The 18,629-nt window shown below is 39.3% G+C and overlaps 2 protein-coding genes across 2 annotated transcripts; both read left to right on the top strand.

Annotated features, from left to right (window-relative positions):
- The first annotated feature begins 14,013 nt into the window (after positions 1-14,013).
- LOC131648526 (uncharacterized) lies at positions 14,014-15,318 on the top strand. The gene has a single exon (XM_058918276.1). The coding sequence runs from the start codon at positions 14,014-14,016 to the stop codon at positions 15,316-15,318; it is 1,305 nt and encodes a 434-aa protein (XP_058774259.1).
- Positions 15,319-15,980: 662 nt separating this feature from the next.
- Positions 15,981-16,772, top strand: LOC131648524 (uncharacterized). The gene has a single exon (XM_058918275.1). The coding sequence runs from the start codon at positions 15,981-15,983 to the stop codon at positions 16,770-16,772; it is 792 nt and encodes a 263-aa protein (XP_058774258.1).
- The last annotated feature ends 1,857 nt before the right edge of the window (positions 16,773-18,629 follow it).

Here is an 18,629-nt window from a genome sequence, read left to right as displayed (position 1 = left end):
GGGTAAAGTTGACACTACTCTCTTTATTAAAAGAAAAGATAAAGATGTTCTCTTAGTCCAAGTTTATGTAGATGATATTATATTTGGGTCGACTAATGCAAAACTTGTCAAAGATTTTTCTAAGCTTCTGCAGAGTGAATTTGAGATGAGTCTCATGGGTGAGCTAAATTTCTTCCTTGGCCTACAAATCAAGCAACTCAGTCATGGAACGTTTGTAAATCAAACTAAATACTGTACGGAGCTGCTCAAAAGATTTGGAATGAGTGAAGCGAAGGAAATTGACACACCTATGGCAACAAACACTACTCTAGACAAAGATGAGAAAGAGGCAGAATATGTAGCTGCTGGAAGCTGCTGTGCACAAATATTATGGCTCAAGCAACAACTTCTTGACTTTGGTATTAAGCTTGATCGCATACCTATCATGTGCGACAACCCAAGTGCCATAAACTTGAGTAAAAATCTTGTCTTACACTCACGTACCAAGCATATTGAAATAAGACATCACTTCCTACGAGATCATGTAGAGAAAGGAGACGTTACATTTGAACATGTAGAAAGCAAGAAGCAACTAGCCGACATCTTCACCAAACCTCTAGCAACGGAGCAATACTTCAACATTCGTAGGGAATTAGGGATACTCGATATCTCTAATTTGTGCTAATTACGTTTGTTGTCTCTTAATATTATTCCTTTACTTTATAAATTTTTTTTTGCTAACATTTCTCTTAGCGTAAAGGTAGTTCATCATCAAGCCAGGCGTCATTCCATATTGACTAAAGGCTGCCATCAAAGTTGACACCTACATATTGAAAAAGCGGTAACGTAATTGTGGTTCACTTCCAAAATTATTATTGATACTATAATATGCTATCAATTAACATGCTTATAGTGACTTCATACATATATCTCTGTTGCTCATATATGTGTCTCATCTTTAATACACCTTTAAACATATTTGACTCTCATGCTATCACTATCTACCTTTTCTTTTCTATATTATGAATGCTAGCATTTTATCTATGTTTCTCTCGTTACTCTTCTATTTTCGTTGTATCTCTTTTTGATGTTGTCAAAGGGGGAGATAGATGCTGAGTGTACGGGGGAGCTTTGTTGAGAGATTGCCTTGTTGAGAGATAGATGCTGAATGTACGGGGGAGCTTTGTTGAGTCTTTATCACTTACTACCAAAGCTTCGACTACTGGTTTGCCATCATCAAAAAGGGGGAGTATGTGAATACAAGATTACAATCACAAAGATGTTTTTGATTCATGTCAAACTCAATAAGCATACAAGCAACAAGGTGGAAGCAGAAAACTCAAAGAAAAGCAAGCATTGATCACTCATGTCAGAACAGGTCGACCTATTATGCATATAGGTCGACTCAACACAAGCAAAACAAGAAGAATGCAGAAAAGCAGCAGTTAGGTCGACCTACTGTCAACCCAGGTCGACCTAAAATGGAGAAAAATCCATATACTTCTGCTAGGTCGACTCACACATCATCTAGGTCGACCTAAAATGAAGAAATTTACATATCAGTCTGCTAGGTCGACCTACACAACAACTAGGTCGACCTAATCTGAGAAAATGTCCCCAGAATGCATCTGAAGAGGATTCTGGTCGACCTACTCCTTTAACAGGTCGACCTAACTGGGAGCAAAATTCTGCAAGCTCTGCTAGGTCGACCTAAGCACTACAAGAGGTCGACCTAACTGATCAAGAATGCCAAAAATTCTGTTTCTCTCATCTCCAACTGTTAAGCTATCATATATATTATCAAAGGTTCAATTATTCAATGCAACACCAACGACTGAAAGATACACAAAGGCTTCTCATCTTCGTTCTTCGTCATCTCCAACACAATTACACATAATCATTCTTGCGTTGAGGGTTAGTGATCGAGTTCGATAACGTCCATGGAACGGAATTGAAGATTCCTAGTGGGTGATGATTTGTGGGGTTTTTGGTGAATAAAATCTGCGGGTTTTGTCCATCCAAGATAGGTAATTCTTGGGGGTTTTTATCAAGATTGTTCATAGAAGAATCATCTGAGTGTGAAGATTGAAGAACAAGGGTTCGAGGGAATTGAAGACACTGCAGAAAAGGGATCACGTGACACTCTTGGATAACCTTGATCTGACTCAAGATTAAGGGGGAAGAAGATTCAAAGGATCGACATAATTGGTTTATGGTTTATCGCTTTGTTATCTTCTTTGTATATACTACTTTCAACATTAATGAAAGATTTCCCAATTTCAGTTTGGAATTGGGGGCAGACGTAGTCGTAGCGAGGACGATCGACGAACTGCCTAAACAAATATCGTGTTCTTGTCGCTTTTACCTTTTCATTTACGTTCTGTTCATATTTGGTTATAATAGCAAATTGATCAACGATTCGAGTGTTAAGATTGTGAATTAAGAACTTATATAAACATCACAATCCATCACACATTGAATCACCATCAATTTGATCATTATCACCAAGTGTTTGTGTTTTTGCTTCTTTCACCATTACTGCATTGCAAACGTCGTTCATCGTATAAGAAGTTAATTGATTTTCAATAGAGCGACGTATTGATTCTATAGCGTATTCTCTTATCGTTTATCTCAAGCTGGTTAGTGGTTTTAACACATATACAATCGTTTCAATAGTGGTTCGGAATAGACGCGAGTCAATTCAGAATCACTTCCGCTTAAAGTTCAATTAATTCCGCAAAACTGTTTAAGATCTATTCACCCCCCCTCTAGATCCTAAGGCCAGCGTCTAACAAGTGGTATCAGAGCCTGGTTTATTCCGTGCTACGTGAAACACTTATTGGAAAGATGGCTTCCGGACCTAAAGGGGCTCACAATAGAGCTCCAGTTTTCAACGGTAAAAACTATGGCTATTGGAAGGATTGTATGTGTGTCCACATCAATGCAATTGATAGGAACATCTGGACAGCTATTGTCAATGGTCCCTTTCAGATCACCATGACAAATGCAGCTGGTGCAGTTGTTCCAAAACCAGAAAATACTTGGGATGCTGAAGATGAAAAGAGATATGCATACGATTGGAAAGCGAGAAACATTCTAATCTCAGCTCTAGGAGTTGATGAATACTATCGCGTTTCCCATTGTAGATCCGCTAAAGCTATGTGGGACACATTGCAAGTTGCCCATGAGGGAACGGATGATGTCAAACTAGCTAGGATCAATACGTTAACTCAAGAGTCCGAACTCTTCCACATGGAAGATGGTGAATCCATCGAAAACATGCAGAAGAGATTCGTTCACCTGAAAAATCGGTTAAATTCTCTTGATAGACCTGTTTCCAATGCAGTTGCTACTAACAAAATCTTAAGATGCTTGAACAGGGAATGGCAACCCAAGGTTACAGCAATAAAGGAAGCAAGTGATCTAAACACCTTAGACATTACCACTCTCTTTGGTAAACTAGAGGAACATGAACAACACCTTAAATGCCTTGACATGCATGAGAAAAGGGCAAAGAAAGAAAAGAACATGGAGAAAGAGGTAGAGAAGAAGTCAATAGCTCTAAAAGCTTCAAGCTCCAAGACCTCAAGACAAGAGCTAAAGGATAGTGATACAAGTGATGACGAAGACTCCGATGATGAGGAAATGGGACTGTTTGTGCGAAGATACAACAAATATCTAAAGAAAAATGGAGCAAAAAATTCTGACAAAGGCTTGATCAACTATAGAAATCAATCAAACAAGTTCAAACAAGATGACGACAACAAAGGAAAAATCAAAGGCCTTTGCTTCAATTGTGGGAAAGCCGGTCACTACAAACCGGATTGTCCATACCTTAAGAAAGAAAAAGAGAAGAACCAAAGCAAAGGTCATAACAAATCTAAAAGAGCCTACATAGCATGGGAAAGTGATTCATCTAGTGAAAGCTCATCAAGCGATGAAGAAGAATCAGCAAACCTATGTTACATGGCTCATCAACACAAGAAAAAGAAAGCTGAAAAGTGTCTTGACATTGCCGAAAGGTTGTGGTTCCTTGATAGCGGATGTTCAAGACACATGACTGGAGACCTATCTCTTTTCGTTGAGTTTCAAGCAAAGAAAAAGGGGTATGTCACCTATGGAGATAACAATCGGGGAGCCATACTTGGTAAAGGAAGTGTAGGTAACCCTTCTACCACTACTATAACTGATGTGCTGCTAGTAGAAGGTCTTAAACATAATCTTTTAAGTATAAGTCAATTGTGTGACAAAGATTTTAAAGAAATGTTTACAAATTCTGGCTGCACAATAGAACATACTAAGAAAAGAGACATTATGTTTAAGGGCTTAAGAGTAAACAACATCTACATGTTAAATTTGGATGAGGTATCTAAGTCTAGTACCAAGTGTCTAATTGCTCTGGACGAAGACTCATGGCTTTGGCATAGACGTCTCGCCCACATAAATTTTGACTTACTTAATAAAGTTGTCTCAAAAGATTTAGTAATCGGCTTACCTAAAATGAAGTTTTCAAAAGATCATCTATGTGATGCTTGTCAAAAGGGAAAGCAAACAAAAATCTCTTTTAAATCAAAGAACGTGGTTTCAACATCACGCCCTCTTGAACTACTTCACATGGATCTCTTTGGCCCTTCAAGGACTAAAAGCATAGGTGGAAACACCTATGGTTTTGTCATTGTCGATGATTACTCTAGATTTTGTTGGACAATCTTTCTACCTAGTAAGGATCAAACTTTTCCAGCTTTCACACAATTTGCAAGATTATGTCAAAACAAAATGAACAACAAAATAGTTGCAATTCGAAGTGATCACGGTGGAGAGTTTGAAAACATTCTTTTTGAAAAATACTGTGATAAACATGGAATTGAGCATAACTTTTCAGCACCTAGAACACCTCAACAAAACGGAGTAGTTGAACGTAAAAATCGGGTTCTAGAGGAGCTGGCAAGAACAATGCTGAATGAGGGTAATCTACCCAAGTATTTCTGGGCTGACGCGATTAGTACCGCATGTTATGTTTTGAATAGGATAATAATACGTCCTATACTGAACAAAACTCCCTATGAATTACTAAAAGGTAGAAAACCAAATGTATCTCATCTCCATGTATTCGGTTGCAAATGTTTTGTCTTGAACAATGGTAAGGATAATCTTGGTAAATTCGATGCTAAGGCTGATGAGGGCATATTCCTTGGTTACTCACAATCTAGCAAAGCATATCGGGTATATAATAAGAGATTACTTATAGTAGAAGAGTCAGTACACGTGTCTTTTGATGAATCTTATACAAAATATGTCGAGAAAGGTCTTTCGTTTAATGGTGCAGGTCCTTCCACTGAAGACATTGTCAAGGATAAGGAAGACGAGAATGAAAGTATTGTAAAGAAAGATGCTGAGAGAGAGAAAGATGAGTCTCATGATGAAAATGAAAAAGAAAGCATCTCAAACAATGAAGAACTTCCTAAGGCCTGGGCAAATGTGAAAGACCATCCAATTGACAATATAATAGGAGACATCTCAAGGGGCGTTACAACACGCTCAAAGATAAGTAACTTCTGTCATCATTTTGCTTTTGTTTCACAAGTTGAGCCGAAAAACGCTAAGGATGCATTACTTGATGAGCATTGGCTAATGGCCATGCAAGAAGAATTAAACCAATTTAAACGGAATGATGTTTGGGACTTAGTCCCTCATCCGGGAGATCATCAAGTAATAGGCACTAGATGGGTTTTTCGTAACAAACTTGATGAAAACGGCGTTATTACTAGAAACAAAGCTAGATTAGTTGCCCAAGGTTATAATCAAGAGGAAGGTATTGATTATGAAGAGACATACACTCCTGTAGCACGTCTCGAAGCTATTCATCTCTTACTTGCTTATGCGTGTTCTAAAGACTTCAAACTATTCCAAATGGATGTTAAAAGTGCTTTTCTAAATGGCTATATAAATGAAGAAGTCTATGTTGCTCAGCCACCCGGCTTTGAAAATTACATGTACCCAACTCATGTGTATAAGCTGAAACGTGCTCTATACGGTCTTAAACAAGCCCCTCGGGCTTGGTACGAACGTTTGAACAAATTTCTTCTTAGTCAAGGGTACTCTAGGGGTAAAGTTGACACTACTCTCTTTATTAAAAGAAAAGATAAAGATGTTCTCTTAGTCCAAGTTTATGTAGATGATATTATATTTGGGTCGACTAATGCAAAACTTGTCAAAGATTTTTCTAAGCTTATGCAGAGTGAATTTGAGATGAGTCTCATGGGTGAGCTAAATTTCTTCCTTGGCCTACAAATCAAGCAAATCAGTCATGGAACGTTTGTGAATCAAACTAAATACTGTACGGAGCTGCTCAAAAGATTTGGAATGAGTGAAGCGAAGGAAATTGACACACCTATGGCAACAAACACTACTCTAGACAAAGATGAGAAAGAGGCAGAATATGTAGCTGCTGGAAGCTGCTGTGCACAAATATTATGGCTCAAGCAACAACTTCTTGACTTTGGTATTAAGCTTGATCGCATACCTATCATGTGCGACAACACAAGGGCCATAAACTTGAGTAAAAATCTTGTCTTACACTCACGTACCAAGCATATTGAAATAAGACATCACTTCCTACGAGATCATGTAGAGAAAGGAGACGTTACATTTGAACATGTAGAAAGCAAGAAGCAACTAGCCGACATCTTCACCAAACCTCTAGCAACGGAGCAATACTTCAACATTCGTAGGGAATTAGGGATACTCGATATCTCTAATTTGTGCTAATTACGTTTGTTGTCTCTTAATATTATTCCTTTACTTTATAAATTTTTTTTTGCTAACATTTCTCTTAGCGTAAAGGTAGTTCATCATCAAGCCAGGCGTCATTCCACATTGACTAAAGGCTGCCATCAAAGTTGACACCTACATATTGAAAAAGCGGTAACGTAATTGTGGTTCACTTCCAAAAATATTATTGATACTATAATATGCTATCAATTAACATGCTTATAGTGACTTCATACATATATCTCTCTTGCTCATATATGTGTCTCATCTTTAATACACCTTTAAACATATTTGATTCTCATGCTATCACTATCTACCTTTTCTTTTCTATATTATGAATGCTAGCATTTTATCTATGTTTCTCTCGTTACTCTTCTATTTTCGTTGTATCTCTTTTTGATGTTGTCAAAGGGGGAGATAGATGCTGAGTGTACGGGGGAGCTTTGTTGAGAGATTGCCTTGTTGAGAGATAGATGCTGAATGTACGGGGGAGCTTTGTTGAGTCTTTATCACTTACTACCAAAGCTTCGACTACTGGTTTGCCATCATCAAAAAGGGGGAGTATGTGAATACAAGATTACAATCACAAAGATGTTTTTGATTCATGGAAAACTCAATAAGCATACAAGCAACAAGGTGGAAGCAGAAAACTCAAAGAAAAGCAAGCATTGATCACTCATGTCAGAACAGGTCGACCTATTATGCATATAGGTCGACTCAACACAAGAAAAACAAGAAGAATGCAAAAAAGCAGCAGTTAGGTCGACCTACTGTCAACCCAGGTCGACCTAAAATGGAGAAAAATCCATATACTTCTGCTAGGTCGACTCACACATCATCTAGGTCGACCTAAAATGAAGAAATTTACATATCAGTCTGCTAGGTCGACCTACACAACAACTAGGTCGACCTAATCTGAGAAAATGTCCCCAGAATGCATCTGAAGAGGATTCTGGTCGACCTACTCCTTTAACAGGTCGACCTAACTGGGAGCAAAATTCTGCAAGCTCTGCTAGGTCGACCTAAGCACTACAAGAGGTCGACCTAACTGATCAAGAATGCCAAAAATTCTGTTTCTCTCATCTCCAACTGTTAAGCTATCATATATATTATCAAAGGTTCAATTATTCACTGCAACACCAACGACTGAAAGATACACAAAGGCTTCTCATCTTCGTTCTTCGTCATCTCCAACACAATTACACATAATCATTCTTGCGTTGAGGGTTAGTGATCGAGTTCGATAACGTCCATGGAACGGAATTGAAGATTCCTAGTGGGTGAAGATTTGTGGGGTTTTTGGTGAATAAAATCTGTGGGTTTTGTCCATCCAAGATAGGTAATTCTTGGGGGTTTTTATCAAGAGTGTTCATAGAAGAATCATCTGAGTGTGAAGATTGAAGAACAAGGGTTCGAGGGAATTGAAGACACTGCAGAAAAGGGATCACGTGACGCTCTTGGATAACCTTGATCTGACTCAAGATTAAGGGGGAAGAAGATTCAAAGGATCGACATAATTGGTTTATGGTTTATCGCTTTGTTATCTTCTTTGTATATACTACTTTCAACATTAATGAAAGATTTACCAATTTCAGTTTGGAATTGGGGGCAGACGTAGTCGTAGCGAGGACGATCGACGAACTGCCTAAACAAATATCGTGTTCTTGTCGCTTTTACCTTTTCATTTACGTTCTGTTCATATTTGGTTATAATAGCAAATTGATCAACGATTCGAGTGTTAAGATTGTGAATTAAGAACTTATATAAACATCACAATCCATCACACATTGAATCACCATCAATTTGATCATTATTACCAAGTGTTTGTGTTTTTGCTTCTTTCACCATTACTGCATTGCAAACGTCGTTCATCGTATAAGAAGTTAATTGATTTTCAATAGAGCGACGTATTGATTCTATAGCATATTCTCTTATCGTTTATCTCAAGCTGGTTAGTGGTTTTAACACATATACAATCATTTCAATAGTGGTTCGGAATAGACGCGAGTCGATTCAGAATCACTTCCGCTTAAAGTTCAATTAATTCCGCAAAACTGTTTAAGATCTATTCACCCCCCCTCTAGATCCTAAGGCCAGCGTCTAACATGTCTTTCTTTTTAGTAGGAACTCCCGCTTCATGCTCGAGGATGCTCAGCTGGGGATTTTTTAACTTCTGCTTGGGGATGAGAGCCATTTGAATGATTGATCCTGATGTACCCTGACTGGGGATAAGAGAGATAAATAACCTTGTTTGGAGAAGAGAAAAGTGTCGGGGAACCGTCAATGTCGAAGATGTAAACTCCGTTGAGGAACTAAGTCCTTTTTGGGACAAGAACGTTTGAATATATCTTCTTGAGGATTACTCTGTGAGGATATGATCTTGTGTAGTCGACTCTGTGGGAAGGCATGGATGCCTTGAACATTGCCCCCAATATTTATAGTAACTGTCATTCCTGGACTTGTATTGATTGGGACACACTAATGAGTATTGATCGAAGTGTTAAACAGGCCTTGCATAGCTTTGCCCCAACTAGTAGGGACTTTGAAGATATTCGCCTTGTGAGGACCTTCTGAGATATATACTATGGGTGACTTTCCCGTAGTAATCATAAACTGAGGATGATGCCCCTGGATGATCGGGAAATAGCTTTGGACCCACTTGGGTGCATTCCTCTAACTGTTTGGCATTCTTGAGAGATTCTTGGAATCTTGACTTGATTGCCCCCGATTGATTGGACAAAGCATGTCATGCCTCTCGTATTCATTGAGTTCTAATCAACTGATTCAGATGTAAAATATGTTGCTGCTGAAGTGGTTTCGTCCGTCGGGATGACTTTTAGTCATTAGTCGTGCCCTGTGCAAATTCTTCCTGATGCTAACATTTGAAATTATGTAGCAAAGGTGTTTAATAATGAATTCATGAGATGCAATGCATATGTCTCTCTTGTTTTTTTTTAAAAAAACATTGGGAGATGTAAAAGCGTGATGTTTATAAAAACGTGATGTTTGTAGAGACGAAAAATCAACTCAGCATTTGTGGTAAACCTTAAGGAGTCAGGATACCTTTTTTATGACAGTATGCTTTCGAACTAACCATGCTTCAGTTAGGACTTTCAAGGGTTGTAACGTGGCTTGGTTCACCGTTTAAAAAACAAAGGATAGTGGCTCAAAGTTTATTTGTACCCATCCCCATCTTCGTGATGTTCTTCGATCCTATGCTCAGTTAACTTTCCGTTTAAGTCCTAGCGGAACTTGAAGTCGTAACATCGACGTTTGATGATGGTTAAAGTACTAGAAATTTATTTGGACTGGCAGTCATCCTTTTTTATAATATTTTCTTTTTGTAATATCTTCTTTTGTCGAGGATTTTTAGCAACCTCTTTTTGACCTTGATTTTGTTATCCCTAACTTTTGTCTGAACTGTTTATTTTGAGATTACAGTCAGCGGGATGTTTTGATTTTTGATAAGTCTCCTTCATAGGTTTTGACTTGACAATTTTTATTTTTTGGTGGATATTGACTGTCTGCCTTAATGGTTGCGGGAATCCATCATTATTTGGTGTAAACAACGACTAGTATAATTGAGTTAACTGAGTAACTACCCTGCCCCAGGTTATGATTAAGGGTTTTAATCTATATGAGAAAAAAAACTTCTGCTTCTTAGGCTCAAAGGGGTTGACTAGGGATTAACATCCTAATATCTCCACTATTTAGGAATTGAAACAATGCCTGTACATCGTCAGCATAGTCCGTTCAAAAGCATATACTGTATGAGGTTGCGGTATCGTTTTCGTCATCTTCCCTCAAAAGGCTTACAGCTTAGCAGGAGTTGAATATCACAAAACATATGCAAAGTAAAGACACAATTTAAGATGAGTGATAGCGAAATAATTTATTCAAGACAAACATATGCAATGCACTGATGATGATTATTAAAACAGATAATGTCAATCATAAGTCGAATGTTTAAACAAACAGGATAGAAATTGCAAATGAAAGTAAAGCTAATGAGCCAATAGTCCATCCTTCTAGACATTAATCAGCCTTGTCATGATTAGGCATGAGAGCAGTTATCACCATAGGGGTCTTAGGAGGATTGAACTCAATTTCACCAGCATCGATCATGTCTTGGATCTTGATCTTTAATGCCCAGCAGCTATTGGTATCGTGCCCGAGACTATTGGAATGGTAGGCACATCGCATGTTTGGATTGTGTTTAGCAGAGGAAGTGTTGGTGTGTTGAGGAGGATCCCTCATAGTAATCATTTATGCCTTCAACAAATGTTACAATGCTTGAGCCACCGACATATTGATCTTTTTGAACTGGCTCCTAGGTGCACCTGGCTTGCTTCATTGTTGTGGAACTGCCCCATCAGGTAGGTTGCGCTCATTACGACCTTTTTGGTAGTACATAGCATCAGCCATATGAGGCTTTTCAGGTGAGTTGAAGTCAATGATCTTATCGTCAATTAAGTCTTGAATCCTATGCTTCAATGGTCCACAATCTTCGGTATTATGACCATGACTGTCCGAGTGATAAGCACATCTTGCATTAGACTTGTGCCCAGGAGCCGGACTGGGAGGAACTGAATATGGAGGCAATTGGGTTATTAAGTTCTGATTGAGCAGTTGTTGCAGAACTTGAGACAGCGGCATGTGCAACAGAGTAAATGATCGCTTAGGTTTGGATTTCTGATTATCTTGACCACCTTGCTGCCTATGCTGATCCTTCTCCTTCTTGATTAGAAGTGCCTTTAATTCTTCTTGCCCCTTGGCCAAGTTAAGAATCATCTCTTGGAACTGATCGTTCTGAACCTGAAAGTCTCTGACTGATTGCTCGAGATTCATGATGCTGAAATAAACAGCGAGAGGATGGACCTATGACGGGAACCTGTTATGCAGTGTTATGAATGCAAATGCAAATGCAATGTTTCCAAGGATCTTTAAAGAATTTAGTTAGCAACATTAGAAAATGATTTGGTCGCATCTTTGTTTGAAGAACTCTGACTTTTGGATGTTCTTCTATGGGAATCAAGCTCACCATATCGAGTGGGTCATCGCCTCTGATTCGGGATACCTCTGAATTTGAAGGTACATGGCTAGAGGAAAATAAATCATTTTGCCCCTTGGTAGGTACTGTGTCTCTGAATTGGAAGACATATGGCTAGAGGAAAATAAATCCTCTTGCCCCTTGATTAGGAATTCAGTTCTTGATAAGAGCACCTGAAATTGTGCACCCTAAATCCCTAAGATCCTTGAAAGGGTTAGTTAACATGCTATGTTATGATGTCATGATGTCATGATGTCATGCGAATGTAATACAATAGGTAAAGCATAAGGTAATAAGGACAAAATGTCCTACAAGCAAATCCTACAAGGAAATAGAATGGATAGTAGCACACATAAGTAAGTCACACAAATGTCCTTAGGTTTAAAGGCTTGCATGGAGTTTGACCAGGTGAGATACCCTTCCCCAAAGGTACTTCTAAGGATAAGGATGAAATCAGCATCAGGTTCTACAAAGTTACCCAGAATTGTCAGTCCTTCTAAAGCACCACCGAATATGATACATACATACCATGCAATGATACTTTGAGAAAAAACCTATCTGAGCTGTAGTATCGGGTAGCGACTATGCCCTCAACATACATCAAGAGTAGTCCCCCCCACTACGTTCCTAAAGTCCAAGATGGGTTAAAGGTAACTAAAGGTCCTTAAGCTCCGACTCACCCACAGATATCCACACGAACCTCCCTCATACAAGAGAAGCATGCAAACACCCATAGAGGCCTAACTTAAGCATGAACTCTCATATTGACCAATCCTCCACATACATGAAGGAGGTTGCCATGACTATGCCACTTCCTATCTCAAGGTGCACTCGAATCCGGGTATAAGATTCATCTTCCATTCAATTCCCAAAACAACCCTGAAAAAATAAAGCAAGCAAAACAAACATTAAGTGATCCTAAACTGTAAGATAACCCCTCTTTTTATTCGAAAGTATCCCCAGCAGAGTCGCCAGTTCTGTAATACGGTGGGAGAACTGACTTTTTAGAAATGTGCGGATAGCAAGAGTAGCCACCGACTTTTATTTTATCCAATAAGAAAGGCTAAAAGAACAGAAAAAGACCTTTTAAAAGATTTTGAGTTCGTGGGGTAAGTTATACAAAGGGAAGGTACAAGCACCCTTTGTATCCATGGTTATCCATGGGCTTTTAATTGCTTAGCTCACTTTATTTTCAAAAATGTTTGAAGTGTAGTGTGTGAATAGTAAAAACTTTGAAGAAGAACTTTAGCTTGTAAATAAGCGTAGTCTTTTTGAATTTGATTTTGAAAAAGAGTGGGAAAAGATTTTGAATTTAGAGCAAGCAATTAGTAGCAACTACCTTAAGTTTTAAAATTTGTTCTTTTAGCTTTTCAGGGCTATCCATACCATATGAGGGTAGGAAGTCCTTTTATTGGATGTAAAGGGTCATCGGAGTTATCGTTCGCCAAAAGACTGACCCTGCCATAAAGAAGGCAGGTAGTCTAAGGGATATAATAGTCATTTAATCTTTTAGGAAACAGGCGAGAATGCCTTAGCAACTAGGACAAATCATCATTTACCGAGGCAACATCGAGGGACAAAATTGATGATGAATGAACTGAGGGCAACATTTGCTTTAGGTATCCTCGGAATCGAGGGACTTGACTATTTTAAAGGCATATAAGGCAACAAGGCAGCAAATAATAAGGGAACATGAGAGGTTACCCTAAAGGTGTGTGTGTGGCACATTTAGGTGATTAGATTCATATATTTATCTTGTAATTAGTTATTCTAATTCAATTAACAGGCTTGCACTCCCTAGGATTACTAACCACGCAGTTAAAAATAAAAAATAAAGACAGAATTAAAAGTTCCTACGCTATTACAATAAACACCTGTAATCCACTGTTTGTGATCTCTGGTATTGGTCCAATAACAAACTAGCCAATTTCAATATCCATTTCTCATCTTCGGCATAACCATCACAATCATCTTCATATATATTTCTCTATTTTTCTTTTCTTTCTTTTAAATGTTTTAAATTTCAAACAAAAGAAAAAAGATTTCTCTTCATTATTAACCACATGCAAAGAAAATATTATCATTAAATTCTTTAGTCATCATTCTCAGATATATCTTATAACAAGTTATCAAACAGTTAGTCTGTTTCTCTCTCTAACCTGTTTGCTCTAACCTCTCTCTACGAAGAGGGTTAGGGTGTTGTCTTTTAGCCGATGAGCGGTGGCCGGATAGAAGGAAACTGGGGCGGAGGATGGCAGGAAGTACGGCGGAGTAGGGTCTTCAGGAATCTGAAGCCAGTTTGGGATACTTTCCCTTTGGGTGGGTGGCTCAAAAATCAGGGAAACAGTGCGAAAAAGGTGTCTTCTTTCTATTTTTCCGAATTTCCAGTTCAAACCAAAGCAAAGGAGTTCTTCGAGCTGTTTGGGTGTATTGGAAGAGTGGTGGAGGTATCAATTTCACCAAGACGAAACAAATTAGGAAAATGTTTCGGTTTCGCTAGATTCATTGAAGTGGAGGATGAGAGGATGCTGGGGGTGAGGTTGGATAATGTTCAGATACTTGGGAAAAAGATTCACGCGAATATTCCTCGATTTCAAAGGGGATCGAAAAGGGAGGGGGAGGCAGAAGTTCGGAACAAGAGTAATGGTCGGGTTTTTGCAAAGCATCAGTCTGTTTCTCAGCTCATAGGTGTAAGCGCGAAGGAAAGGGATGACAGAAGTTATGTTGAGGTGGTTGCGAAGAGGCACAGGATGGGGGAAACATCGAAGGAGGATATAGAGAAGTGGGGGTTTAAGGTGGATGAACACAGGCGGACAAGATTGAGCAAAGCGTTTGTGGGGCGCGTTAAAGTTCCAGGATCTGCGTATAACATACAAACCCAGTTCGAGATGGAGGGTTTCTTCACCATAAAAGCAACACCGATGGGTGGGAGTCTTGTTTTGCTAGAAGAGACGGAAGGTGGTGTTATTGCAGATTTGATCGGAGACGGAGATAAGTGGTGGAAATGTTGGTTCAAAGATATTTCTATATGGAAGGAAGACATGGTTGATACGAGCAAGGTGGTGTGGATAAGCATTTTCGGAGTTCCGGTTGTTGCTTGGTCTGTGGATTTCTTCAAGCAGCTGGCTGAACGTTTTGGTTCCTTCATCTGTCTGGATGCCCAAACAGAAAATGAAGATAGCTACGACATCGCAAGGATTATGATTAGTGTGGAAAGAGAAGTCAGTATACCAGAGAGGGTGGTTGTCAACATTGACGGTAATGATTTCACTCTGATGATACGAGAAGACAAATTGGACGCTATGAGAACAAACCCAGGTAACCGCCAAACTCAAAACCCTAGTGGAGAGTCTTTGGACTCGGATGGTTTTTCTGTTAATGATATGCAGGTGGATAATGAAAAGTCTGTGGGGGGAGATTCGATTGAATATTTTGAAAATGTTTCTGTTAATTTAGAGGGGGTAGTGTCGAAGGATAGCATAGTGGAATTCTCGGAGGAGATTTCGGCGGTGAAGTGAGGGGCTGATGGAATTGGAGAGTTGGGACAGGTCGAGGAGATTGGACAGGGGAGGTTTTTCTCGAATCCTAATGCGTGTATGTCGTGCTCAGTAAATCAAGTCCCAGCTAATTCTGTGTCGGTTCAGCAGAACAGTTTAGATTCTGTGGGACTGTTTGACAGTTTGCTTAGTTTACAACATAAAAGGATTGTTCCTAGCCCAGGCAGAGATGCTGCGGTCATGCTCCCAGGATCTTTATCGGAGTCGCCTATCAAATGCAGTTTGAATCCTTTGGTGGCTGTCAAAGAAAAAAAGTTAAAGATTAAATGCTTGGCTGATGTCAACTTAGCAGGTAGGAGTAAGAAGGTAGAAGTGAATAAAAGAAAGGAGAGCAAGTCGGAATGTCTTGATGCTGGCAGTGGGGCGGTGATAGCAGGAAGGGGTAAGGGTTTGTTTGTTGATAACAAAATCCAATATGGGCAACAAAATGAGGAGTCGGATATTTGTAGGAGTAATAAAAGAAAATGGGCGTTCTTGGATGGTGATAGTGGCGATAAAATACTATCGGCTATCGTAGCTTTGGGAGTGGTAGATGCGAAGGGAAGGAAAAAATTGGAAAGCCGAATAAATACCTTGGAGAATGGAAGAAAGGGGGTAAGGAAGGGGTTTAAAAGTTGTTTGCAATGATTATTGGGTCTCTAAATATTAGAGGAGGCGTTAGTGCGCTAAACAGGAGGAGAATTGATGAGGTGATAAGGAGGGGCAAAGCGGAGATTTTTTTGTTACAAGAGACGAAAATTACATCTTTGAATGAGGAGGTGGCGAGAAGTTTTTGGGTCTCACCGGATATTGGGTATTCTTTCTCTAATTCTTTGGGAAGGTCGGGTGGTTTATTAATTTTGTGGAAGGCGGGAAAAATGGAGGTGGTGAATAGTTTCAAAGGAGAGGGTTATTTAGGTATTAAAGTATTGTGGAAGGGTGATTGCTATTATGTTGTGAATGTTTACTCGTCTTGTGATTTGGTTAAGAAGAGATTATTGTGGAACGAGCTTCTTAGATTGAAGGAGTCTTTTGTTGACGGGGAGTGGATCATTGGAGAGGATTTTAATGCGGTTAAAGATAGAAAAGAGAGGAAAGGGAGAACGGGTGTGGTGAATAATCTTGAAATGGGATTATTTACGGAGTTCATTAACAAAAGTTTGTTGGTTGATGTTCCTTGTAAGGGGAAGAATTTCTCGTGGTATAGTGGAGATGGAAAATCAATGAGTAGAATTGATCGTTTCCTTGTGGCGGATAATGTGGTGAGTAGGTGGGGAGTGATTGGTCAATTGATTGGTGAGAGGGATATTTCCGACCATTGTCCTATTTGGCTTGAGGTGGATAATTCAAATTGGGGTCCAAAACCGTTTAGATTCAATAATGAATGGTTTTCTTTTGATTCCTTTTTGCCTTTCGTGAGGAGTGGGCGAACATGAGAATTTATGGGAGGGGTGATTTTGTTCTTAAAGAAAAGCTTAGGCTTTTGAAGGATAAATTGAAGGTGTGGAATAGGGAGGTCTTCGGTAGGTATGAGTTGAACATGGAAGAAGGTGTTAGGGACTTGAATGCGGTTGATGTTTGCTTGGAGAATATTTCCGAGGACTTTATTGAGTCCAATCTTGATTTAAGGAGGGAGGCTTCTAGTAAGATTTGGAGAAACTTGAGAATAAAAGAAAATATGCTCCTACAAAAAGCTAGGTTGAGATGGATTAAAGATGGGGATGCTAATAGTGGGTTTTTCCACAAGGTCATGAAAGAGAAGAGAAGTTTTAATCATTTAGGTCCTATTGCTACGGAGGAGGGAATGGCGGTTACGGTGGAGGAAGTGAGGGATTCGGTCTTTAAGCACTTTAAAGATAAATTTGTCGAGGTGGAGGAAAGTAGACCTTTGTTGGAGGGCGTTGATTTCAAGGGTATTAATGAGGAGGTGGCGGAGAGTCTCGAAAAACCGTTTTTAGAAGAGGAGATAAAGGAGGCGGTGTGGAGTTGTGGGGGGATAGGTGCCCGGGCCCGGATGGGTTTTCTTTTCTTTTTGTTAAGAAATGTTGGAGTATCATTAAAGATGATTTTGTGAATTATTTCAAATACTTCTATTCCGGCAATGTAATCTCAAAGGCAATATCTTCCTCGTTTTTATCTTTGATTCCGAAGAATAGTAACCCGCTATCTCTTGACGATTATAGACCCATTTGTTTGGTCGGTTGCATGTACAAAGTGGTGGCAAAGCTTTTGGCGGGGAGGTTAAAATGGGTACTTGATACGGTGATTTCTCCTTGTCAAAATGCTTTTGTGCCCGGTAGATACCTTTTGGATGGTGTGTTGGTGGCTAATGAGGTGGTGGATTATGCGAGGAAGGAAAGAAAAAATTGTGTGTTGTTTAAAGTTGATTTTGAGAAGGCGTATGATAAAGTTAGTTGGAGTTTTTTGAGATATATGATGAAGAGAATGGGATTTGGTAGTAGATGGATGGGTTGGATGGAATTGTTGGTTTTCAATAGTAGTATGTCGGTGCTTGTCAACGGAAGTCCTACGAAGGATTTTGGTGTTTTTAAAGGGTTAAGACAAGGAGATCCTCTTTCTCCTTTTCTTTTTGTTTTGGTGGCGGAGGGTCTTGCGGGGTTGGTGAGGAAATCTATAGAAATTGGGGAATTTGAGAGCTTTAGAATTAAAAACACTTGTCGGGTGGATATTCTCCAATTTGCGGATGACACCCTTTTGGTGGGGGAAGGATCTTGGAAGCAAATAAGGGCGATAAAGGGGGTTTTAAGAGCTTTTGAGATTGTGTCGGGTCTCGGTATCAATTTTCATAAAAGCAAATTAATTGGAATCAATACTACGGAGTCTTTTGTGGAAGCCGCGGGTTCTTTTCTCTCTTGTAAAGTGGAGGAAAGCAATTTTTATTTTCTTGGTATTCCGGTTGGTTTCGATCCTAGAAAGGAGGCGACTTGGAGGCCGTTGGTGCTTAATTTAAAGAAGCGGTTAGGAAGTTGGAAACATCGTTTCTTAAATTTGGGCGGGAGAATAACGCTTTTGAAGTCCATTCTCACTTCTTTGGCTATTTTTACGATGTCGTTTTACAAGATGCCTTTGAAAGTGGTGAAAGAAGTTAATAGGATTCAAAGTAATTTTTTGTGGGGAGGAGTGGAGGAGAAGAGAAAGATACATTGGGTTAGTTGGAGGGATGTGATTCTTCCTTTTGAGAAAGGGGGAATTGGGGTTAAAAATATTTCGGTTTTTAATAATGCTCTCCTTTCGAAGTGGAGGTGGAGGATTTTGAATGGGCGTGAGTCTTT

This window comes from Vicia villosa, linkage group LG2 (genome assembly GCF_029867415.1).
Source record: "Vicia villosa cultivar HV-30 ecotype Madison, WI linkage group LG2, Vvil1.0, whole genome shotgun sequence".
In the NCBI taxonomy this organism is placed as follows: Eukaryota; Viridiplantae; Streptophyta; class Magnoliopsida; order Fabales; family Fabaceae; genus Vicia; species Vicia villosa.
The sequence above is the reverse complement of the archived record's forward strand: the minus strand, read 5'-3'. Positions and strand labels throughout refer to the sequence as shown.